Here is a 26,266-nt window from a genome sequence, read left to right on the forward strand (position 1 = left end):
GGTGACAACGTAAGAATATGAAAAAAGCAATAGATGATATGGAGGTACCAAGTGTGGGCTGTGTCTCACACACTTCAGCTGGCTGTACACGAGGGTCTGCTGTCACAGTGCAGCGTCAAACACTCACCTACTTACACAAGGAAGGTGGAGGCCAATGTTGCAATAGCATATGCAGAATAAGGAAGAGCCATATGAAAGTATATACTTTGTTTCAACAAAATAAAAAAACCTACTAAGGAACAGCTTGGATGCAGGTACTTTGTTTCTTAATGCAGCTGTATTATCCAGGAAAATATTAGTTTAGGCCAAGTATCGGATCGGGACTCGGTATCAGCAGATACTAAATATTGAAAGACTCGGATCGGGATCGGGGTAAAAAAATCCTGATCGGGACATCCCTATCCGCCACATAAACTAGAGGTATGAATCTTGTCTGGCCTCACTATTCAATTCAGTGACGATTCAGCAGCCATTGATTCAAATACTAAACCATTCTTGACGCATCTTGATGCATCTTAGTGTATTGCATCCTCAATTATCTATATTGTTGCACACGGCTACTTTTTCATCATTTGAATATCTCTTTTATTCAAAAGGCAGGGCTCCAGTAGGGCTGCACGATATATCGTTTGAGCATCGTCATCGCGATGTACGTGTGCGCAATGGTCCCATCACAGAGCCTGTGATGTAGGAGGCAAATGAACTCATCTAATTTCAAGGGTACCTGACACACACTGTGCATGCAGGCTCTGCATGCAGCGATCCACCAATCATTAGTTCTTATTCAGTGTGCTGAAGCAGACCACGCCCCTGCACATGGAGTGAGTTGCTGGTAACAACATTAACAAATGAGCACCAAGAGAAAATCGCGAAAATTAAGACTTGGTGCCAAAAAGAAAAGCAACGTCAGTGATCAGTGCAGGTTAATTGTCCACAAGATAGCAGCAGTGCAGCATAACATAAAGTGCTGTTCAGGTAATCTGATGAAAATACCTGTATTTTTTCATATCGCAGTATATATCGCAGGGTTAAAAAAATCGCAATGTCAGTTTTTTCCAATATCGCGCAGCCCTAGGCTCCAGACTTTTTTATACTAGGAGCACAGCGGCCTCTAACTGAACATTTTTGGAGCGCAATCACAAGATTTATGGTTGCACAACGTAAATCAAGTATATTGACTATATAATAAATATTTATATATGTCTTATATATCTTGCATATCTTGATTTGGCTTCTTATGGAGTTATATTTGAGGCAAAAATTCAAAAATTCAAAATTTGCACGCGCGCAGACCTTTCTGCTTCATTATGGAAGTTTTCCTGTCACTATACACCCACCAAGTAATTTAGCTTTTTATGTTGAATGTATTGTTTATGAAGCTCAGGGACAGAGCAGGGGCAGCATGCAGGCACCACCCCAAGAACCAGGGACCTCTGTCCAGTGACACTTTTCAGCTGAAAACTGAAAACGCACCCTCGTGGGGGGATGGAAAATGACCAATCATAAGAGGGCTGGGGGTCAGCCATGGTCTCCGCCCCCAAAGTGTCAGAAGTCCTTGCTTCAAGTGAGCAGAGCTCCACCACGAGCAAGCACTAGAGGTGGATTTCATGTCGAGATACAGTTCCCGTCGGTCAATTTGGCAGGAAGAATCGTTCATGTTCGGGCTAACGGTCAACATAACACTGTAGTTCAAGGCAAATGCACAGCTGCAACTTCATGATTATGTGTACATTTAGACAACACAACAGTTAACAGCTAAAGCCTGCAAGCCAAGAACTAGTGACTGACTGAACGAGAACACCAGGAGAGGAATCAGCAAACGGACGAGAACGATGAGCTACAAACGAAATGAAATGGTTTTTTTTCATGGAAATGGTTGCTATGCTTTCCTGTTTCTCTTTGGCTAAAATTCGACGACAGTGTCCTAGACTCAGTATATGATTGGCTGGCTCTCAGTCCTCCTCACCACGCTGATAACTAAACAGTGAACAAAACAGCGACTGGTCTGTGAGAACGAACGTACGAGAGAGAAGTGAAACAGGTCAGTTCTTTCACGTTAAAGAGTCGTTCCTTCGTTCGCGACCGAGACATCACCGAGACATCACCGAGACATCACTAGCGAGCACAGGGGAGAGAGAGAGCGAGTAAAAGACCACAGCGACACGCACAACAACACTGTGCAGCTGCTTTGCGCGCGCGCTGGCTCGCTCCCGCACAGTGTTGTTGTGCGTGTCGCTGTGGTCTTTTACTTGCTTGCACCTGCCCCTGCTTCGCTCTGTTGCTGAATATGTGCGCGAAGATCAAACAAGTGCGCAGCAGTTGAAATCTGCGCGCAGCAGTTGAAATCTGCGCGCGTGACACAAAATAATTTACACAGTGCAGATGTGGTATTGCTCGTGTGACTTTTGACTCAAATATAACGCTGTAGCTTCTTGCCCTCTACATGCAACTGACAGTGGAGTTGCATTTTCATTGGAGTAGAGGTCACAGCATTTTTTATGCCTTAGACTAGCACTGTGTTTGACCAGTATGTTATGTTTTAACTGTGCAGTGCCAAAATTACTTGCAAATTTGGATTTCCCCACATGTTGCGGTTATCGACTGCAAAATTTGCGGTTCATAGAATTCGTCTCTCTGAGACCTTAACCAGTCAAATTTGCGCAGCCATTCTTCACAAAAACAGTATTTTCTGGCCTTTTTAGACACGCTTTTGTCTTCAGACTCGGACTACTCGGCACACTACTGGGCTTATCGGGGAGAAAATAACCCAGAGATTCCACCAGATATTACTGCTCCGATCCAATTTTGCAGTACCGCAGTTATAAGTATGTGTTGTAAAAACAACAACACAAAGTGTTCCTGACTGAAGGATTAGCAGAAGAGCTTGTATTTGTTTCTTTTTTGAGATTTGTGTGCTGGCGTCAACACAGAGTGTTTTATTTTTGAAAAGTAACCGGATGTTATATTGTTGTTTCAGTGCATGACTTCCTGTCTGCTCGGTGCTAAATTCAGCTGAATCGCTGCATCGTGCTCCGGCATCCGCCGAATAAGAAGTCCAGCGCTGTGGACCTTGTGGAAGTTAACACATAGTCTAAAGTGAAACCGTTTGTTTCGCCATTGTTCGCTGAAAGTGTAACCTTTTCCTTCCGTGCTCGGACCAACTTTTGGACCAACTTTCGGACCCTCCCCCGCCATACATAAGCCACTTACAGTGCTAGTCCCCATTCCCTGCCCCTCTAACACATTGGCCTGCCACCTGTCATTCCAGATTCCAGGTTCTTTGATTCGCCCTTTCCGCTGCCAGTGTAAAAAAAAAAAAAAAAAAAAAACACCAGCAAATTCATTGGTCGGGGATGTGTGATTAAATGTAAAATTTGGTCGCACTGTCTCAAATTTTGGTCACAAAAAGGCTACCATTTGGTTGCAGTCTGGAGCCCTGGAAGGGCCTTCCAATAATTGGACTACAGCAATTTACAAAAATAAAATCTGCATCTTTTAAATATCTGTACCTCAGTACATTAACGTTAATCCATCTGCAGTGCCTTACACGTTTGTAATCTACAATAATACTGTTTTCACATGGCAGCTTTAAGATAAGGCATCTATTGACTCTGATGGACACACCTCTCTGAGGTGGACGGAGAAGTTGACATCACCTCATCAAATCTTAGCTGATTAGCTGGATTTGCTGTAACAGATATTATATATGACTGCAGATGTTAGCTTCAGGTGAAAATGGTCGATGTGATTAGTAATTGTCGTAAGGCAAAAGTCACACTTGTCCGGTTCATGCTTCCCAGCAAGTTCATTAGTGCCAACTTGAGCCCCGACATGTCCGTTTAAAACTGGAATCACTCGCAGTAATGGAGTAACTTTGCTTTTCTTATTATCCAGAAATTTCAACACGTCTTAATAAACAAAGTAAAATGGTATGAAATTGTATCGTCCTCTAAGGTCAGTTTGTTTATTTAGTTTGTTTAGGCAGAAAAAAAATATCAGCTTTCTCTTCTCATTAACATTTCTTCACCCAGACTACAGGGTGCTCCTTTTAAGGAAAACATAGATTTATGATTAATCTAGGGCCACATAATTGTCTTTCATTCATCATGGCTAAAAATCTAAAATATCGTCAACCGTGAGGATTTTAAAGGACAACACACATTTTCCCATTCAGAGGAGAGCCGGGCGATATATTGAATTAGTGTACTCACTTCTAACTTTTGTTTAGTGTAAATTGTCTACATTTACCAGTTCATAATGGATGTCACAATGTGCGCATGCTCTGTGGTCACATTGCAGATCTTGCAATGTCAAGGAAGTCAAGTTTATCTCAGACATGTCCTGCTATGACTTTTTTGCTGGTTCATACAAAAGGAGAACTTGCAAGGTCCTCATTTTCCATCACTGATTACAAGATAACTTTGTATAACACATTTTACTCCAATTTAAGGGTTTTGGGGTACATAGAGTTGATGCTATGAGTGACATGCATGCTCTGTATGCAACAGCGGGTGTGTTTTCAGAGGCACCAGCGTTATTTGGCGGAGGAGAGATCTGGCACCTTATATGCATGGCATCTTTATGAATTGTCTTTCTTTCTGTTGTTGGCAACTGCATTCTAACTGGATTGTCTAGAACAGTGGTCCCCAACCACTGACCAACCAACCACCACACAACCAAATGACCCACGGACCGGTACCGGTCCGCGGGTCATTTGGTACCTGGCCACAGAGAAAGAAGAAATATGTTATTTTATTTCCGTTATATTGACGATCATACTCGGAAAGTTGTTTTATTTTAAAAAATGGATTCTGTTTTAACAACATCCGTCTGTTCCTCTTGGCGCTTGACACGTACCTGTTTCAGTCACGGACCGGTATACCCTAAAAAATTAAGCTAGTGGATTAGTGGAAATCAAACTACTTCGGAAAGCTACTTTGCAAAGAAAAAAGGAAAAGGCCCAAAGATGAGACGGAAGGAGAGGGAGATGGACAACTGTATTCAAGTTGGCTGTTAAAGTGGCTGAACTGCTGCTGCTGGGACGGTGTGTGGACAACTGCTATAATTTTATTACCGCGGAATCACACGGAAAGGTGAGATTCTTGGCAAGGTCTTGGCAAGTTGATTCAGGCTATCTCTTAGTGAATTCAACAGTTAAATCTACAAGAGAATCATAATTAATGCCCGTCATGAGAGATCATCTGTGGTTATGAAAGGAGATGCCACTTCGTTTGCCCTGCCAATAAATGTCAAGTAGCAAACGTTAGCTAGCCAGCTTTCAGCAGATAACAGGCAATGAAACTGATTATTAAAGTGGATGAATGTGTTTTGCTTAGTTGAGGCATCTTGCACTGAAAGCCAATGGGATGAACGGGGTAACCTGTAATTTTAGATATACACAACGATAACTTGTGGGTGGTGCAATCCTTTTATCATTCTTACTCAACTGTATTGAACATGAACACCTAAGAAATATCTTCTTTTTTTTATCATGCTGCATTTTGTGGGAAAAACAATAATACAAAATCATGAATCATCTCTAAGATTCAAAACGATTTGAGATATTTTTTTGCTGGCTGTACCACCTAGCTCTAACTCAGAAATAATACTATGATGAGCAATATTCACAATTCCACCAAAGTTAAATACTGCATCTGTCTGGATTGTTGTACTTTCCTACCTTTTTAATGAGTTTACTATCATGACATTTACTTTCAAAATCAAGTACATTTATAGTGAAATGTAAGTGGAGGATCGACAGGGTTCAATTTTAAAACTAAAATCAGTTGCTAAAAATGCAACAGGTCAACATCCTTTTCATTTTATGTCCTGTAGAAGTGTTATTTTAAATCCAAATTGGAGACCCACTTTGCAGCTAATTATTACACTCTGATAACTATGCAGATGGTGACCAATACATGCACAGTACCTGTGGCTTCGGAAGAGTTTAATGATAGTCCTCTGTGGTTATGACTCAGTCGTTCGCTTGAGGCACCTGAGTTCTCAACCGATATTTAAACTGCTAATGCACTGTGAAATTAGTCTCTTTTCTTCTCTCCTGATTTTCTCATTCTATAATCCAACGTAGTGAGATAGGTAATCAGCTAAACAGCCTGGCCCAGTCACTGAGCTTGGATAGCTAATCCTCTAAGGAGTCCTCGCGCCGTTGAACTTTGCCCCTGACAGCATTACTGTCGTCTGCGATGTTGTCCTCTTCCTGCTCTTCCTTATTGCCGTTTTAGCAGATCGATAGAGGGGACATGAAACATGCTGGGGACTGAGGTGGTAAGGAATTTAAATGTACTAAACTGGTGTGACTGAATCTTGTTGTTGATGTACCCTTAAAATGAATGTAATCAATGGAAGATAAGAAGGTCTTTGTATTTCTGTGGCTGTAATGCTGGCAAAGTGTTTCTGGGTGTGTAAGATTTGATGTGACTCAGTGCTCATGACAGACTGGATCAGGAGATTTTTTAAATGTTCTACGATGATGATGATGATGATGATGATGATGATCATATTAACCTACAATTAGACTTTTTTAAAATAAAGGACACCTTTAGGATACAATGTAATGTGCATTAAAATCTATATGTGTTAATTAGGAGAATCATAGAATTATAACCACACCACCAAGCCCTTATGGGCAAACCATGTAATAAATTCCTTTTCTATACACAGACATTAACAGGCTGTGCATACAACAGTGTATCAAATGTCAATGTAATTTTAATTACATTGATATTTGAATGGTAAAAATTGCAATTGATCTGTTAAAAATGTTTAATAGAGTAATGTTTGATAATAGCCCTTTCAATAATTACCAAGAAAATATGCAGTTCATATCAAATGTGAAGAATATTTCAGCATGCTTCATGCTATGACAATATAATATATTACATTTTTATAATGGTAAATGCCTACTATGTAAGGTGCATTTTACGACTCGGACTCACATTTAATCACTGATCATGGTTAGTGACACATTTCAGTGTTTCCCCTAGAATTTTTTTCGGGCCCGGTGGTACCCACCGAAAAAACCCTAAACAGACGAGACGCGTGGGATGGTGTATTGTTGAATGATATCACTTAAATGAAATCATTAGGCTTAATCTAACCTTTAATCAAAGTTGCATGGGCCTGAAAGGCTGCAGCGTGGTGGTCTGAACCCATATGAGCATCAAGCACATCTTTTCTATACATTGCAGAAGGGATCTCAATGAAAACCCTCTGGGATGGTCCTCTTTTAACGGGCGACAAAACATCCCTACACATAATTGAGATTCTATCAGTTATAAATATTTTTTTTAACAAACACATACGTTTTTTATTCATTTTATTATAACAGAGTTACATACATTTGACAATGCCTGGGAAAACTAGCCTTTTGTCTGTGTTATTTTCATCATTATTGCTTACCAAAAAAAAAAAAAGAGAGAGAGAAGCTCCTCAATCAGAACAAAAATATAAGCTAAACAACAAATTGTAAACTTAACATGGGGAGTGTGGTACAACCAAGGTCTGTAGTTATGGTTATTAAGCCATTTGGGATCCCAGCCAGATGTTCTGTGTTTAGCTGTATTTTTATTTTTTTTGCTGGGTCAACGTTACCAGTCAGTCACGCGCCGGACGGGGGTCGGCAGTCGGACCGGTGTCAGGGGCAGTAACAGTCCTCGAGCAGCCCCCCTCTCCACTGCATTCTGCCCCCCTTTCTTCCGTCTCACCTGCACCTGTCATTTTTTCTGGAGTTGCCTCTGTTACTCTCCCTTCATCTATTTTCCTTGGCTCCGGAGTCTGGCAGAAAAAATTCTTTATATTAAGTTGTCTGTTACCCGCGATATTTTTTCTTTTCTTCGGCGGCGCCATAGTTGGTTAGCTAACAAACCTTACACATCCCAGAATATATGCCCACGCTCTCAGCAGCGGTACTGGCATTGTTACTAGGCAACGAAGCAGGTTGACTTGCGTTGCGCTGCACAGAGGCGCTCCTAATGTAAATGATTATTGATTTGTGAATGAATTGATAGGTGGCTTATTTTTGACATATTGATTTTTTTTTTGGCCTGGCAGCAGGCCTGTACAATAGTAGGGGAAACATTGCATTTCATCATTCAGCACGTTCGTCATACTCCTCCATGTTGACAAAGCCAACATATATGGTTGAAGACCGAGCAGCCTTAAGTGAACATAAAGGTCACTGCTGGTCTGCAGTCCATTTTAGCAAGGTGTGTGTTTGATTTGGGCCACTTGATGTACCTGCTGGGTTCGTACCCTAAAACAGTGATTAATTGAGGAGACGAACTAACAAACTTAATTGCACAATTGTGATTCTTTTTTTTTGTTCTGTTTAAAAAAATGCTCTGGCTGAGATCTCACCCCTCACACCATCTTGCACTTGGCCAGTGAACGTACACATTTAACATGAAGCCCTACTCATTGATCTGTCAAGTGGTACCAAATAACTATTTAGGTTAGGTTTAATATCAAGCCTATTTAAGACTTTTTTTTTAATAATGCAGTGCCCTCTCGTCTTATTTATATAGATTCCCTGTTGGTGGTAGAAATGGATTTTAATTAGATCATTGGTAGATCCACACATGGCGATTACGAAACTGCAAAATGGTCAAGCTGATACTTGTGTCCACATGACAAAATACTGAAATCCATAAAATGAGATGATACATTATCTAGAAATGGATAAACCTGAAACACTCTGTAAAGACTCACAGCTGTTTGGCTTACTTCTTCAGTAAAGAGCATAGTTTTTCTTAGATATTAAGCAGTTGTGTTGGCCAAGTTCACTACACATGCATACTGAGAAAAATTATTTGTTAGCTTAGCCATGAAGAAGACATGATGTCTGTGCAACCTAATTAACACCCACAGTGGAGTGGAAAATGTTTGTAGGTGTGTCTCTTCACTTCGCTGTGGGTCCCTGTTAACTTGTCTAGTCTGTCTTTGGCTGTGACACACACACACACACACACACACACACACACACACACACACACCCACACCCACACACACACACACACACACACTCACTCACTTAACTTCCTCTCAGGCGGAATTGCAGAGTCAGCGTGTGTGAACAGGAAGTGTATAGTGAACTGGGTTATTGGCCAGCTACACACTAGGCCTGCACGATATGAGGAAAATCTGCGATATGCGATAACACTGTTCAATATTGCGCTGACGATATAACTTGCAAGAAATAAACAAATATTGAAGTTTGCATATTATTAACTATACAGTTAATGATTCAGGTTCATATCACGATGACAATGAAAATTCGATTTATCGGGCAGCCCTAATACACACATGATGGCACACGCATTTGATTGCTCTCGGATCCAAATAAACCAAGAAGGTACTAACATTTACATCAGCAGCTAAGAGGAGGTCATTACAGACTTTTAAATCCTGCAAGAACAACACATTGAATTTGGATTTACTCTACTACTGTAAAAACCACTTTGATCTCCTTCAGCAAGTTTAATAGTTACCACATAGCAAAGCTATTTGCTGTCTAGGGCTGAGTTTAAAAGAAATTGATTTTCTCATTTACTGTAAATGGATATTTATTTGAATGATCTAATACCAACATACAATCCAGGGATCAATCTTTTAGTTTTTTCCTGTGAATGCATGTCAGGATCCATGATAAACACCCGCCAAGCACCAAATGTGGATAGACCAAAATAGTTATGTAATTAAAATCTACACTGAGCTTCTCACCTGCTTTTTGAAGTCATTTACGGGTGCACTGATTCTATCATGTGCTGTCTGTTGGTATCGGCACAGGGACTGTGGACTGCATGGTGCACTTGAATGCACCTTGTAAACTTGGAAATATAACATTTAATGAGTACAAAGGCTGTTTAAAACAGGAAGATTATCCTTATTTCTTTGTTAAGGTACATAGGTCTACATCAGGGATGGAAATTAGCACCCCCCGCCCGCCAAATGCGGGTGTATTTGTGTGCTGGCGGGTGAATTGAATCAGTTTACCAGCCACTGTGGCGGGTTCAGTCCAATCAGATCTGATCCAATTAATCTTAATGATCGATATCTTGGTTGAGCATAACAGCGCGCTTTCCACAACCCTAGAGTTAGATCTGGTCAAATTATATGTTTCTGATTGGACCAAAGTGTCAGTTGGACTTCAGAAGGGCTGGAATTCTAAAACTACTAGAACGGCTGTAAGCGGTCATTGTGAACGCTAGATTTTAAACTCTATAATCTCTCATGTTAATAGCCAACTGAGTTATGAATGCATTACTTGTGTCATGATATTTTTTAAAGTTTAATTATACATTTATCAATATTCATATCATCGCACATAGTAAACCGTAATTATTGCATAAATTTACACAAGATTTCAAAAGAGAAACCTCAGAACAAGAAAATTAACTATTAAAAGTAACTTATTTGATTATGACACATTTTATTTTAACACTTAATAATATATGATTAAAAAATAATAATAATCGAAAAAGCTGGAAACAAGCTGATCTAAAAGAAAAAAGAGTCGTTGCAATCAATGGTTACAGTCTATGCAGATTACCTCCGCTCTCCTCGCACAGTTGCCACACACGGGCCTGTGGCATTTCAAGTGTCCGACGTTTTGTTCTCTTTCGGACCGGCACTGCCTCCGTTTCTGTGTCTGCTGCTGCTGCTGCTGCTGCTGCTGTGGTTGCTTCCGCTGCTGCCCACCTTGTGCCGACTGCTGCGGCCCCGTTCTCCTCCATGTATTCTGCCCTCAGCTCCTCTGCCAGTTGCTGTAGGACTTTCCTCCAGGCTCTCCCGCTGCTGGTGCACTCCTTAAATAAGATACGGAAATTGATCTGCCACTGGCCATCTTCATGTACCGCCTTTGACGGAGTGCACCCTCGCCATCTGGTTCAGGATGTCCACGCTGTACTTAGTGTAGTTGTACAACATAGACTCTGGCTTTGCCTTCGCCCCACTAAAGGTGCTCACACCAGATTTCTAACATCTAACCTTCATTTTGAACCACTTTGTCTATTCAGACTGTTATTTCATGACCTAGTATATGACCCTTGGAAAGTTTTACCCCTGTAATCATTCCTTGGTATCACATTATTACTGAATAATCAACTCTGGTAACAAGTAGGCCTACTGATTGGGAAATACTATGTGCATGTCTTGTACGAGAAAAATATGTTTCTAGCCATTGTACTATACACATCAGCGCTTAAATATACAAACCCCAATTCCAATGAAGTTGGGACGTTTTGTAAAACGTAAATAAAAACAGAAGACAGTGATTTGCAAATCCTTTCCCATTTAAATTCAGTTGAATACACTACAAAGACAAGATATTTAATGTTCAAACTGATAAACGTTATTGTTTTTTTGCTAATATGATCTCATTTTCAATTTGATGTCTGCAACACGTTCAAATAGCTGAGACGGGGCAACAAAAGACTGGGAAAGTTGAGTAATGCTTAAAAAACACCTGTTTGGAACATTCCACAGGTGAACCGGTTAATTGAAAACAGATGAGTGCCATGATTGGGTATGAAAGGAGCATCCCCGAAAGGCTCAATCGTTTACAAGCAAGAATGGGGCGAGGTTGTGAACAACTGTGTGAGCAAATAGTCTTACAGTTTAAGAACAATGTTTCTAAATGTTCAATTGCAAGGATTTCATCATCTATAGTCCATAATATCACCAAAAGATTCAGAGAATCTGGAGAAATCTCTGCATGTAAGCGGCAAGGCCAAAAACCAACATTAAATGCCTGTGACCTTTGATCCCTCAGGCGGCACTGTCAGTTAACACAGTTTGTTGCTACAACTACAAGCACAAGTTAAAACTCTACAATGCAAAGCAAAAGCCCTATATTAACAACATCCAGAAATGGCGCCGGCTTCTCTGGGCTCGAGCTCATCTGAGATGGACTGACGCAAAGTGGAAAAGTTTGCTGTTATCTGAGGAGTCCACAATTCAAATTGTTTTGGGAAATCATGGACATTGTATCCTCCGGGCCAAAGAGGAAAAGGACCATCCTGATTGTTATCAGTGCAAAGTTCAAAAGCTAGCATCTCTGATGGTATAGGGGGGTGTTAGTGCCCATGGCACAGGTAACTTGCACATCTGTGAAGGCACCATTAATGCTGAAAGGTATATACAGGTTTTGGAGCAACATATGCAGCCATCCAAGCAATGTCTTTTTCATAGACGTCCCTACTTATTTATCCAAGATAATGCAGAGCCACATTCTACATGTGTTGCAACAGCATGGCTTCGTAGTAAAAGAGTGCAGGTACTAGACCTGCCTGCCTGCAGTCCAGACCTGTCTCCCACTGAAAATGTGTGGCACATTATGAAGTGCAAAATACGACAGCGTAGGCCCCGGACTGTTGAGCAACTGCAGTCTTATATCAAGCAAGAATGGGAAAAATTCCACCTACAACACTTCAACAATTAGTGTCCTCAGTTCCTAAACGCTTATTGAGTGTTGTTAAAAGGAACGGTGATGTAACACAGTGCTAAACATGCCGCTGTCCCACCTCTTTTGGAACGTGTTGCAGGCATCAAATTCAAAATGAGTGAATATTTGAAAAAAAACACAACGTCCCAACTTCATTGGAATTGGGGTTTGTTAAAGTGGCTGGTAAAAGGTTGAGGCTGGTAGATTTTAGAATTTACCAGCCACAGTGGCAGGTGGACCAAAAAGTTAATTTCCATCCCTGGTCTACATTAGTTATTGCTTTCTTGTTCTTTCACTACAGAAACTTTAAAAAAATGATGTGTACAATCATGACAATATCCTTCTCAGTTGTCTATAGGCCACAAGGTGGTCTCCAAAACCATCTAATTAAGTTTTTAATGTAACATTAATGTTTTTAAGAATGCACCATATTTGAGGGTTTCTTTTACAATTGACAGCATTAGTTCTTTCAGAATGTCTTTGATATCCATGAAAAAATATATTATAACCGAAATCAGAAATGAATGAAATGTGGACCTTGTGAATCAGAATTGATCAATGCTGGAATTTTATGACCATACACAGCTCTGGTTGTGACAAATAGTGTCACATGTACACTTTCAGAGCTGGCCAATGGTTGAGGTCTCCACATGCTTCAATCAAAAGCTGTGTTCAGACCGACCTGAGTTTTTGAGTGTAAAACGCAGCCTGTCGGTGTCCTTTGAGTGTTTGAGTTTCCTCCCACAGCCCCAAATGTATACAGATACCTACGTGGTTGCCTGGCTGTACGTTTAGTCCGGTGATTTACTTGCGATCGGTCCAATGTGTGCTCCACCTATTCCCCAGTATATGTGAGGGTATACCCTACACAGGCTGAGTGATTATAGATCCTTATATCCCCCATCTGAATTCTCCTTCACTCTGCACTGCAGGTATGATGTGGACTTTGTGCTATTTTCAGGGAGTTTCCCCAGCTGGGAGAATGTGGCAGCTGCTTTACAGCTGGCCTTGTGACATGATTGGGTCTATTAGCAGAAGCCACATTTAGCATGAGTGGGTTGGAACTAGTACAATGCTGCATTGAGTACTGATGCAGGTTGCCATAGTTATGGTTTACATTGTGTTTCTTTAGCTCCCGAGAATGCAGCTTGTCACGTATCACTTCCCCTATGTCATGTGAAAGTGATGCACCCCGCCCATTCATCATAATGCTAATCACTTGTTGACAACATCGTGACCGTATTGACTGCCAACCTCCTTCTTCATATTCGTTTTCATGCTCTGAGCTTCTGGATGTAGAATGAAGATACATTGTGTTTGTCATTAATGCCACTATATGTTTCCAGGTTTTTCTAGATGGATACTGTGTTTTGGCTGCAGTCCTGCTTATTGTTGTTTTTTTTTCTTAAATTGCACCCCAGTTAAATTTTACTGACAGTTTCCTACCCAGCTCTAAAAATCAGTCAGCATGACAGAACATGAACACCCAACTTACCACCGCTTTCTTTGGTACTGCCCACTGTTGTTATAGTGACTCTATAAGGAATATGAGGCGTCAAAGCATTCAGTGCATCTGTATATCTGAAGTGGAATTAAGAATATAAACCACAAATTTGTTTGACATCTTGAAGGTAGAATGAAAGTTTAATGATAGAGACACTAAAGAATGAGTAAAAACACAATGCCTGTGTCTTGTTTTTTAGGAACTGAAGAAAGACTCCAAAGAGGTCAAGGAAACAAAGAGTGAGCCAAAAGAAGAAGCCTCTCAGCCTCCAAGGAGAGAGAAGAGTGCAGGGAACGTGGCTCACCTGGTTCAGAGGATGAGTACCATTGGCATCCCAACAGGTGGCTTCCTGCCTCAGCCACCAGCAGCCGCAAAGAGTAAGATGCATTCGTATTATCTGTTTACAGGTATTAACTCACACAGAGTTTTCCTGGTGTACAGGATGAATTTGGTTTACATTCAGTTGATGATAACAAGATCATAACTCAATAATGGTGGTTTTTATCTTCATCTTATCTTCAGTAAAATCCATGCATTTAAACAAGAAAAAGACCATCATTAGTATTTTTTTAATGTCAAAAAGTTGATTGATTATAGATTTAGGGGCACTGTGTAGTTTTAGAGAAGAAATTCAAACTCAAATATTATAAATAAAATCATTATGGTTACTTATATTTCCAATATAAATGAGGTAATGATACAAACTTATAAATATGTATTTTTCCAGAAGTTAATAACCAAGCTGCAAGATGGCAGGGTCCACCACATGTAAACAAAGTAAAATGGTATACATTGTGTTGTCCTTTTAAGGTCAGTTTATTGATTAAGCTGTTTAGTCGTGATTTATTTTTATTTAGTTTGTTTAGGCACAAAAAAATCAGCCAATGAAGATCTTTTTCTTCTCATTAACATTTCTTCACCAAAACTACAGAGTGCTCCTTTAAAATTAATGTCCTGTTAAGTGATTACATAGAGTTTTATCCTGTTCTATCCTCGTTATCCCATTAATGTAGCTTCGGGCAGGTTAAAAGTGCAAATATTATTTCACCTGTGTCTGCTGTGTATGTGCTCCAGTGTACTTTCATGCATACATTTCTGTGTGTTGCATACCTGCACCGTGTCCTGTCTTGCTCAAAGATTCTACCAGGAGTGCACTTTTATTTTTGCCTTTTCCACCTAGTTACTGTTACCATAGCCCTTTTCACACAGAGATTCTGCAGTAAGGCTGCAACTAAAGCTCGCCTCTACACTTCCTTTGTTTGTTCACACTGAACTAAGCAGCTCAAGTCTGTTAGTTCATACAACATGCCGGCGTTGTGGAACCGTAAGAGACTTGAAGGTACTCATCATAACATTGAGATCTCTGTTTTTTTTATTGTGTTTCCACCTATAAATGTAAACATTTTTTCTCAGCAAACCGTTTCTGTTTCGTTCCCTGCTCTAAATGACATCACATAATTGCCTTTAGCAAGTAGTGAACCCTGTCCAGCTCTCACTTGTGGAGAGAGATGCTGTTTTCCAGGGGGGAAGTTTACTGAAGTCTTGGATTTTTTCTTTATAAGCTGCCAAATATGGTGACTACAACACAGAAGTGGAAGGTGTTTTTGATGTGGAAAAGTGACGAAGAGACAGTAAGACAGACAGGATGACAGGCACTTTTCCAAGTATAAATGTGGTGTTTTTTTCCTCAGTTAAGCTGCCGGAGACACGTCCTGCTACCACAGCACTGTTGTTTGGTCTTGTGTCTTTGCTTTGTGTGTTGAAGTGTGGGACATTTCTCTTTTATTGATGAGTGAAGGATCTGTTTAGTTGTCAGACTGAACTCCAGAACATCACACTCCTGTGTTTTCCATAAGAACTAGGATTGAACATGACGCCTACATAAAGCCTGTATTTCTGCTGCATACTCTGCAAACTACTGTTACAGAACATGAGTTTAATAAGCAGGAGAAATGCTGCTTCTTGATTTAGATGGATTAATTTAATCAGCAGGGACAAATGGACTATATACGATCAGATATAAACAGACTTCTTCTGACAAAAGCCTCATGCACATGCAGTGAAAAGCGCAAATGGAAAAACCGCAGTGACGCTGATAATAAAATACTGAACATGTTCTGTAGATAAACTAACACTGACCTGCTCATGAGGCTCTGTCACTGCATTACGCTGAGCCTCTCAAGAGATACTGTTTCTCAACTTGACAGAGGATGTAAGGTTTCAGTTCTCTTTAACTATCTTTGGACCTGGTATTGCTGGTATTGTATCTCGTGCAACAAGTACAAGTGCAACAAGAAAGGGCAGTGTTTCAGAAGATTCCGTTTTTATTTTCTTTATTAACAAAGGGCCAGCAGCAGAGTGGCAGCACAGAGTAACAGGAGTCACCTTTAACTGTTAGCTTAGAGAGAGAGACAAGAAGATGGTGGAGGATTTATCGTTAAAAGGACAAGTGCAGTTTGGCAACATGTCATACTTAAACTGATGCAGAACCTGATAACATTAATGGGGTAAAAGATGTTGTGACCTTACTGAGAAACTGGAGGTGTGCAGCCTGGCTCCTGCAGCTCTTCATCAACAGCTCCTTCTTGTTCAGTACTTGCACCGACTGAATACAACCACTCCCCAGGGACATAGACCCCTTGTTTATTTAGAATGAGAGCCTGCATCAGTTAAATCCAGCTGAGACCACACTATCACCTGTGGGTGAGCTCCCCATCAGCCTTTCAGTAATTAAAAACTGTTTCAGCAGGATGATTTAACCTGTAGATGACCGCCCAAACCTTTTGAATTGAAGGACAGTAGCATTTGGAAGAAGTCCATTATGAGATCATGAAGCCATTTCCAGGGCAAAGATGATAATGATTACAAGATTATAAGATTATTTTTATAACCTAGGACACATGCACATCAAACAAAGACAACTGGTATTCTTACCATGTGGTGGTGACTGATTGAAGAGGAAATGCAAATGAGTCAAAGTGCAAATCTTAGTAAGATGTTGGGCCACCGCTTCAGTGCACCTTGACATTGATTCTATAAGTCTATGCAACTCTGCTGAAAATTGTCCCTCATTTGGTGTTTTGATAATGATGGTGCTGCCTGTCTAAGACATTGGTGACACACAAGGGAACAAGTGGTACTAAAACTGTCCCAAAATCAAAGTATTGGTTTACTTTACCATCATCTATAGTAGTTGGTAAAAGTACTGACATTTAAAATGCCTTTACCTCCAAACTGTAGTCATCTGAACTACTTTTGTACATTTATTTACTATAAACTTGTTGTGTTGTCACAGCAAAAACTCTCAGTCCTGTTGTGTGTTTAGCTGTTAGCCTCCTCAGCCAAACACACAACAGGACTCCGCCTCCCACTGACTGCTAATAACATTAGCTAACTCGCTCGCCTCCTCCTTTATCACAGATTTGTTGTCCATAATCTAGCAAAAGGGGTGTGTCCCCAATTAATTGTGGGTTCACTGCCCCCTTTTCGGATCATGAAGCAGATCCTAAAAGGGGGCATATATATAGAAAACATATGTGGTACTTTACTTTTTAAATTTGCTCAGCAACATAGTATGGTCTCCATTGTAGCCAACCTGTAGCACCAGCTCAGAATGATGCAGTGTCTTGTGCTGTCCTTGTTGAAGTTTTTTTCCCATATTCAAACCAACGCCATTTCTTCTGTGGTTGTTCCGTTTTCGGTGTGTGGCTCTGCTTGTTTTAAAGGGCGTGCCTGGCGCCTGCCATCTGATCACCTTGCAGAAAACTCCCAGAGCTCCTTGTTGGGAGGCCAAGGGTTCTTTTACACCTTGTTTGCTTTAAAACCTGTCACAGTTCTCACACCGCCCCCTTTGCCATTCCACAGGAGACAGAGACATGCCCATACGCACAGCATAGCTCTTCCCATTTGACAAAAACAAAAACAGTGGCTGGCACTAGTTCACATGCACTCTTGAGGACGGCACACAGCAGGTTGGTTGACTGAACTGATGTTTTCCGTTCCACCTTTCACAGAGCCGAAGAAGAGACAGTGCAAGGCGCTGTTTGACTATCAGCCAGTGAATGAAGATGAGCTGGAGCTGAAAGTTGGAGATATCATTGAAATTATTGAAGAGGTACAAAGATTTTAGCAGTATCTGACACTCTCTAATACAAGTGTTTTCTTTGTGAAACCCTTAACCTGGGATATGCATATTGACCTTTGCTGAACTTTAAGTATTTATGATAAACACAGCATAGTGTATGTTATTGGTTTGTAATTTGAGACATGCTGATGTAAGTGGAATATTTACCACCACTTAATGTATTTAACCACCAAAGATACAGCAACTGTTAAGTGGAGTTATTTGTGGCAAGTCAGAACAAGTAATGGACAGGACTGTGCTGCAGTCAACATTGTGAGGAACAAGGAGTTCTAATAATCTGTTTGTTGAAGGGGAAAGCTGGGTCTCAAAACATGTTATTGATAGTACTTATCACAACAGATCCTGATAGATTTTGTTTTATTTTTTTAATGAAGAAAAACTTGGTCATACATCTTTTGATTGTGTATCTATAGCGCCTAGGGGGATTTTTGTGGAACTTTGGAACCTAAGACTTCACTCCCAGAGGGGGACCTTAGAATAATCACATTTCTTATATTATATAAAAAAACACAGAAACAAAACGACATTTTTAACAGGGACTATCTTGTCTGCGCAGGTTGAAGAGGGTTGGTGGAGCGGCAGCTTCAACAGCAAGTCCGGACTGTTTCCCTCCAACTTTGTCAAAGAGCTGGATGCCACAGGAGAGGAGGCAGAGTCCAACGACACGACCGCAGATGAGACGGGTAAGACAGTAGCTGCAGCCACATTAAAGCGAAGGGTGCAGCAGCTGCTAAGTTGGAAAAACACTGGAGAATGTGTATTGGAATTTTCTGTTTTGTTAGATTGCATATCAAACAAGGCTTAAGACAGGTTCACTGCTACAAGTCAGCAAACGGATTGTTTTTTTTTCTTGTTCTGAGATTCAAATGCGGCTGTAGAGCACTTGTGCATGTGCGCATATTTGAAGATCCATATCTTGAGGTTGGATATCGGATAGCCACATTTGAACGTTATAATGTGGCGAGATATTACTTATATACAGTATATTCAAGTTGCCATCTGGCATGTGTTCTTCATCATGGCTGTGGTGTACTATTGACATTCATAAGAACTGCTACAGAGTTATTAGGAATTAATCTTTTCAGTCATACTGCATGGTAGTTAGTTGGGAATGATCAAAAATCTTTGTTTTATCAGCTTCTGGTGGCTTGAAAACATATGCTGTCTTATACAGTTTTGCAGTAAGATGCGATACGCATGGATTACCTCGGCCCCTACTCACCCTGTTGTATCTCCTCTCCAGATGCAAGTGGAATGGAAAGCGCCACCACCCCCACATCGCCTCAACCTTCCTCAGGGAACGGAGTTATCGCTCAGCCCAAGAAGATCCGAGGTGTCGGCTTCGGAGACATCTTCAGTCAAGGGTCGGTCAAACTAAAGCCCCGACTGCCCAGCCCCGACAAAGAGGAAAAGAAGGAAAAAGTAAGTGTGAGATTAATTTTGGATATTCGGCGTATGAAACACACTATTGTTGTGGAAGCATTATGATGTGTCCTTTTTGCATATTTATGTATATTCCAGGTAATTTGTGATTATACAACACAGGGTTGCATATCAAAATAAAAGTATTCTAAAGTACTTCATGCTACGCAAACATAGAACAAATATACAGTTATTTATATATATAAACGTGTAGTATGGGGGAACTATAAAAAGCAGTGGCAAAATGGTGATGATTATATCGTCGGCATCTTTACATTAAAAGCTCAGCATCGGGTAAACACTTTCCATCCACTTAGACTGTGTTTGAGCACCAAGCATCAGTGAAATAAACACAGAGCCCACCTCTCCTCATCCTGCTGTACTCTGTTCTGTTCACCTGTCTGTTGCGACAGCTGCATCTAGTACAGTCTTCCAACAGTCTCTGATGTCCCGTCCTATTTGTCCATTTAATTTTTCTGCAACCAGACATTATCCAGGAGCAGCCTTCAAACTAAGCTTGATTACCATTGCTCTGATCCTCTCACTGTGGTGGTCTGGTTGGTCAGGTTGATAATGGAAAAAGATGCCATGGACAGTGATTTTCTCAATGTCTGCTGCTCTTTACCTGAAATCTGTGCTTAATTCTCCAATGCTGATCATGTAATTTCGGCCATAGGCAATATGTGTTTCAGGAACAAAGCTGAAAAACACAACAGTTAAAAAACAAAAAATGGCATGAAATTTGAAGTTATTACTTGATGCTGCATCTGCATGAGACGATAAAATATTAGCAACATTTTTGAAGGAGACAGAGACAGAAACTTTCAGTGAAAAAATCTTCAAAATGGAAGCATGTTTTTAGAATAGTTGTAGACCCATTAAATTATACTGAGAAGTAAAATTACCATACCACTTAAAGAATGTGAAACGTTTTCTTAGAGTTTACATTAGGATTCAGTATACTAACAATTTGCTTGTTTAGACATGTTTTTCAGTGAAAAGATACGAAGAGACATCAACACGTTATAACATTTGAGACATGTGCTTAAAACAGGGCAGTCCTTGTGCTAGTTGAGCTATCAGGTTTGGTGCACATTTTGGGATCATAATTTATTTGGTCTAGTTGAAGTGCTGTTGAGATCAATTCATTTGAAAATATGTAGGGAGAACCTTTACTGAGCATGTGCAGCCCTTTTTGATACTACAGTTAGGGTTTGGTTTGGCTTGTGCGGTGTGTTTAAGACTTCCTTTTTTAGACGATCAAAACATAATTGCAGACACGACAGAAGAAACTAAAACTGAACATGCGGCAAAGGCAGGTGTGAACTGTACGTTACTTTGATGATATTCACACGGACGGGGAGAGACTAAAGCCTGACATGTCTAAAAGGGCCTGTATACTTTCTCAGAACTGCCTGTCAGAAGGTTGAACAGCTTCGGTAACCCTGTGCCCTGCACCTCTCCAATGTCGAAATGTCTGTAACTTTACAAAACAGTGTGACACCTGCATCAGTTCATAAAGTGATAGATCTTGTGATTGAAGGTGAGAAAGAAGCTTTCTGTAGCACCCCTTTTTTCAGCTAGTACACAACAATTTCTGTCACCTTTCATGTTCACAGTGCAACACTATGAATGCCCTCCAGGAAATACTGTCAGAAAATGTGCTCTTTTCTATAACGGCTCTCCCTCTGTGTGACAGCCAGCCTTCTCCTGTTCCTTCGACTGTGGCTGTTCATAACACACAGGGTTCTCCCCAGACGGTGGAACAGCGGCGCTGCGCCGCTATACTGCTAGCTCAGCGCCACTATAGTCATTTTCAATGTTAGCTGCTTTATAGCGGGTGTTTGTGGGCTGCTGCGGTATTTTCCGTCCGTCCCCCGGCTGACGGCGAGGAGCGTCCCCCCCCCTGCTGACGCTAACTACTAGTTCACAATGAAAATATTTCAGTGATACCAGCAAAGGGGATTTATTTCACAGTAGCTCTGTGTTCTGCACCACATCACATTTTCACACATCATCTTCACACAACTCTACCTTTCTGTTTCCCTTCTGTGTTCTCTTGCCTTGAATGTTTATTTTTACACACTATTAGTGACTTATAAGCTCCAGTTCACCCCGATATAAAACCGTAAACTTGAAAATCATGTGATGACAGCTTCATATCATTTTTTACCTGTTAGTCCAAATAGTCTTGTTAAAGGCATTTATAACATAGGATTCCTAAAATTCATTCAACCTCTCACCTTTTCCTGAGCTGATGACAGGCAGTTTAATATTTCCCCACTCGCAGCTCTGTTTAGATTAATACATGCGTAACACTTGTCAAGACAGCCTGACATCAGCTCTTACTGTATTCAACAATTTATGCACATCAGATGAACTGTGATGGGCTTATTTATATATGTATTGATGATGCAGCAGGCAATAATTAGTTGGTATGATCTATTAAAAGATAAATCAGTCAAGAGAAAATTAATTGCCAACTACTTGACAATCATTTAATTGTTGCAGTCATTTTTAAGCAAAACGTCTTTGTCATTTACAACAGTAAAAAAGTGTTTGGGTTTTGGTCTGTTGGTTGGACAAGAGGCAATTTGATGACATCACATTAGGCTCCAGGAAATTATGTCTATGTTTTTTGACATAGACTAAATAGTTAATTGTCAATTAATCGGCATTTAATCTATAATGAAAATAACCATTAGTTGCAGCCATCCTGGGGCCTGTGTCCCATAGCATCTTTGATGGGCAGAAAAACGCTGGCTGTGCATTCAGGAGTGCTGAGATTTAACACTGCTCATGTGTTTTGTCTCTATGACAACAAATTTCCTGACAGCCGCCCCTGTATGATCCACACTGCCTCATTTGAGTTTTTTATTTGACATCAGGACATCAGTGCAAGGAGGATGTGGGTGCATGACATGATCCAGGAGACAAAAATACTGTGAATATTATTGCCTAGGCCAGGAAAAAGAAAAAGCCACAGTGACGTCACCAGAGCCTTTCCGAAAAGTTGAGAAATTTTCAGCTTGCTGGACTCTGAAAATCAACACTGGGTGCTGGGTGCTGGGTGCTGGGTGCTCTGTCTTTTTTACTAAACACAAGTTTAAAACACACTATATTCTCATAAGTGGCTTTTTGATAATAACACACTGACATACAGGTATAGACTCTCAACTTAATTAGTTTATCACGCAACTGTGTTCTGACACCGTCCCCTCTTTTCCCTCTCTCTCCTCTTCACACCAGCCCTCACACTTTCTTTCACCACTAACACGGCTTCCTTCACTCTCCTCCACTCCTCACAAACCACCACATGTCGCATGCTCTCGCACTCTCCTCTCAGGATTTCTCCATTTGGCCTTGATCAGAACACATAATCCTGTGCTCCCTTCTGCCTGCAGTCGTATCCAGACATAAAGCATCCTGCTTGTGACATTTTTGACATTTGTTTTGCCCTTTTTTGGATGATTTTCAAGAATCCGAAAAGTTCTGTTATGCCTGTCAGGAACTTGTAACAGGTCAAACGTAGTACGGTCTTATTTCTTTCTATAGTCTTTGTTGCCTGTGACTAACTAATCATCACTTACGAGTTGTATCATCAGGCAGAAATGGTGCAAGCCTTCTGTGTTTGACTGTTTACTTTCTTTCAGTAATTATTGTTTCTTTCCAAATCCTCTACAGTCTCTACTCTGCTAACCCCATAATTAACAGGCATCATTCATAAACATTTCTACTTGAATAGACAGAGTCATGATCAGATGATGCCACCCAATTCGGTGCATAGACAGGACCTGGCCCGTCCACATGAAGCCACATATCCACTCATGTGCGATAAATCATTTCCATCTGTATGGTTTGCTTCATTTTAGCCAATCCCATCATTACCATCAGCTGCAAAGCCCGCCCATCCCAACATGACAGACTCAAGAGCAGATGGAGACAACAAGTCCAAAGGTAAAACCCTGTAAAAGAACTGAAACAGGATGCTTTGACGTGTGCAACTTGTATTAATTGAGACCAATTTCCTTGTCGTGTGAGAGGCAAAACAGTTCTTCTGTTTTTACATGTAAAGTTGCCGTGTTAGCCTTGTTAGCTTGGTTTGCATCTGTCATTACTTACAGCTCCACTGTTGAGTTTGAATGACTTGCTTGCAAATGCTGAAAACATGTTTACAATTTTCACCAGTTATTCAAAAAAGAATTGTCATGAATTGTTTGTGGTATGTGTTTGAAGGCTATGTTTGAATGTTTATATCCTCAAGAAGTCTGTCAACTCTCTTTTATGACGTCTGTGCTCATCTGTGTGCTCACATTAAAAACAAATGCCTGTAAGTGAGTGTATGTACATCTAGTATGCTCTGTTTAGTTACTCTGTTTGCTCCTGTCAGTGAATCCTTGTTATTTCTGTTTCCTTAGCTAAAGAGTACTGCAAAGTTACGTTTGCATTTGAGGCTTCGAATGAGGACGAGCTAACCCTGAAGGACGGCGATATCATCCACATCCTGAGCAAGGTTTGTTTTCATGGCTCCACGCATTAAAGCTGTGGAACAGGACAAAAGATCAGTGAAACCAGTGAATCTCAACCGGAGAACAAGAAGACAGCACTGAGCCAGATAAGCTGCACTAACCTGCTAGATTGGTTTTCTTATGTCACCCTCTGTGCTTGCTCATTACTGCAGAACTGATTTAGTGCTTGTCTGATAGCCGAGGTAACATTAGCCTTTCCAAGTGTCATCTGTACATTGCAGCCTGAACTCAAGTCTTCCGGGTGCTCTTCTGCGACATTGGCATGACTCATTCCTTCACTGGATTAAATGAATTCGCTTCTCACTAGGTTGTCATTATTGGATAAACATAGCAGCAATCATCAAAATGTTTGTCAGATTTCTCCTAACTTCCAGGCCATGCAGTTGTAGATTAGGGCTTCATTTTAAAACTGTAACACAATATTGTCTGTTAACATCGTAACATATGGGATCAGGATCTATCAACCGAGTGAATTTTCAACAAACCTGTCTAACCCGCTGCCATAGCTAGTAGAGACAAAACAACTAAATTGACTTCTCATGCTGGGTAAACATGGTGTCAAAATACACAGCACTTATTTTATTTGGAACTTATGATTAAAACAGCATGTCATGTAAACCATTATTAGCCCAGTTCTCCAGGCCCTTGTGATGACCAGCACTCTGTTTTCAGAATCAGAATCAGGAAACTTGCTTGCATTACAGCTGTTCCAATTCAAAGTTAAGAAATATGCAAGATAATATTAAGGGTAAAAGGTAAATTCATGTATCTGTTTATGTAACAGTAGGGTTTCAAAACAGAACAAGGTTTGAGTCCCTTTATGCTACATTTGCTGTTTGTAATCATCATAAGAGTCTGTAATATGATACCAGCTCTGTAAATGAATAGATGTGGTGGGTTAAGTTGGGGCTTTTGCTAAGAGGATTCCAGTGTTCTCAGCAGTCATTTCAAAATCAACAGAACGGACTTTGCATTGCAAGATAAATTACCAGAGAACATGATTATTCTGACAAAACATGTCTAAAAATATGAGTGTGCAGATATAGATTTTCTCTGTTCTTTTTGGGTTCCAAAGTTAGGTCAGAGTCACTGAATGACACCTTCATGTGTGAGGAGGTCATAGCAGGTCTTTTCTGAGAAGATGGCAATAACCCGTCACTCGTTAAGCACATTGAATGTCTTCATATTAAAAAAATATGGGATCGCTAAAAGCAAGAAAGTGTTATTCTTAAATCTTTTTTTCTAGTATTGTCACTAGAATTATTTCATACAACATTATTGGGTGTAGTCACTGTCATTCATGAGGAAACGATAACAGGACAACCAGCGCAGGCTCTGCTGGCTGAGCTCAGCCACCTCTGACATGTGGTCACCTTATGATGATTCTGACTCAGGTGTTGTTTTGTAGCAGACACACATGGTGGCACATAACCGTGACTCCTTCAGAGTTGCTGCTGAGAATAGTTAAGAAAGCTACCGCCATCTAGTGGTGACTTTTGAGAAGTGATTGTTAAATGATCAGATCTGCTGTTTTTTTTTGTTGCAACTCCTTTTTGAACCTTTTTAATTCTAGAGCCATTTTACATCTTTCTCCCTACCTACTACAGCAAATGGACTTAATCATCATGAAGATTTGTTTCCTTTTTTTTAAAAAAAAATCTGCTTCTTGTTGCAAAAAAAGAGAGACATTAGACAGAAAGTGACAAAACAAAGACCACAGTTTGATCACCTGAAGTGTTGTCACCATGCACCTTTTTGAATTTGTTCTCTAACAGGACACAGGAGAACCCGGCTGGTGGAGAGGAGAGATTGGGGGAAGAGAAGGTGTGTTTCCTGACAACTTTGTCTCCATCCTTTCTGAAGCAGAGAAAGAGGTGAGATCAGATTATGAATTTAATTAGCTGTGTCAACTGTGTTTTATAATTGAATCGTTTCGGTAATTTTTTAAGCAAACATGTCCAACATTTGCTGAATTTGCTGCTTATCTTTGTCATTTACAATTTGAATATAGAGTCTTTGGGTTTTACAATGATTTTGACAAGGGCACTTTGGGCTCTGGCAAATTAGAATTATATATATATTTTTTTACATTTTATAAATGATTGATCACCTCATTATGACAATAACTGTCAGATTAATCTGTAATGACAGTAATTGTTAGTTGCAGCCCTATGCTGTTTAACACATTTTTTAAGCAACCTGAAATA

At 40.4% G+C, this 26,266-nt stretch overlaps 1 protein-coding gene across 1 annotated transcript in view; it reads left to right on the forward strand.

Annotated features, from left to right (window-relative positions):
- The window catches only part of cd2ap (CD2-associated protein), a 72,078-nt gene that overhangs the window by 17,534 nt on the left and 28,278 nt on the right, over positions 1-26,266 (forward strand). The window contains exons 3-9 of the mRNA XM_030405486.1: positions 14,164-14,341; positions 17,978-18,078; positions 18,665-18,791; positions 19,352-19,530; positions 23,403-23,487; positions 23,949-24,043; positions 25,835-25,933. Coding sequence (XP_030261346.1) covers positions 14,164-14,341; positions 17,978-18,078; positions 18,665-18,791; positions 19,352-19,530; positions 23,403-23,487; positions 23,949-24,043; positions 25,835-25,933 — 864 coding nt within the window. The remainder of the gene's footprint in view (positions 1-14,163; positions 14,342-17,977; positions 18,079-18,664; positions 18,792-19,351; positions 19,531-23,402; positions 23,488-23,948; positions 24,044-25,834; positions 25,934-26,266) is intronic.

This window comes from Sparus aurata, chromosome 22 (assembly GCF_900880675.1).
Source record: "Sparus aurata chromosome 22, fSpaAur1.1, whole genome shotgun sequence".
NCBI lineage: Eukaryota > Metazoa > Chordata > Actinopteri > Spariformes > Sparidae > Sparus > Sparus aurata.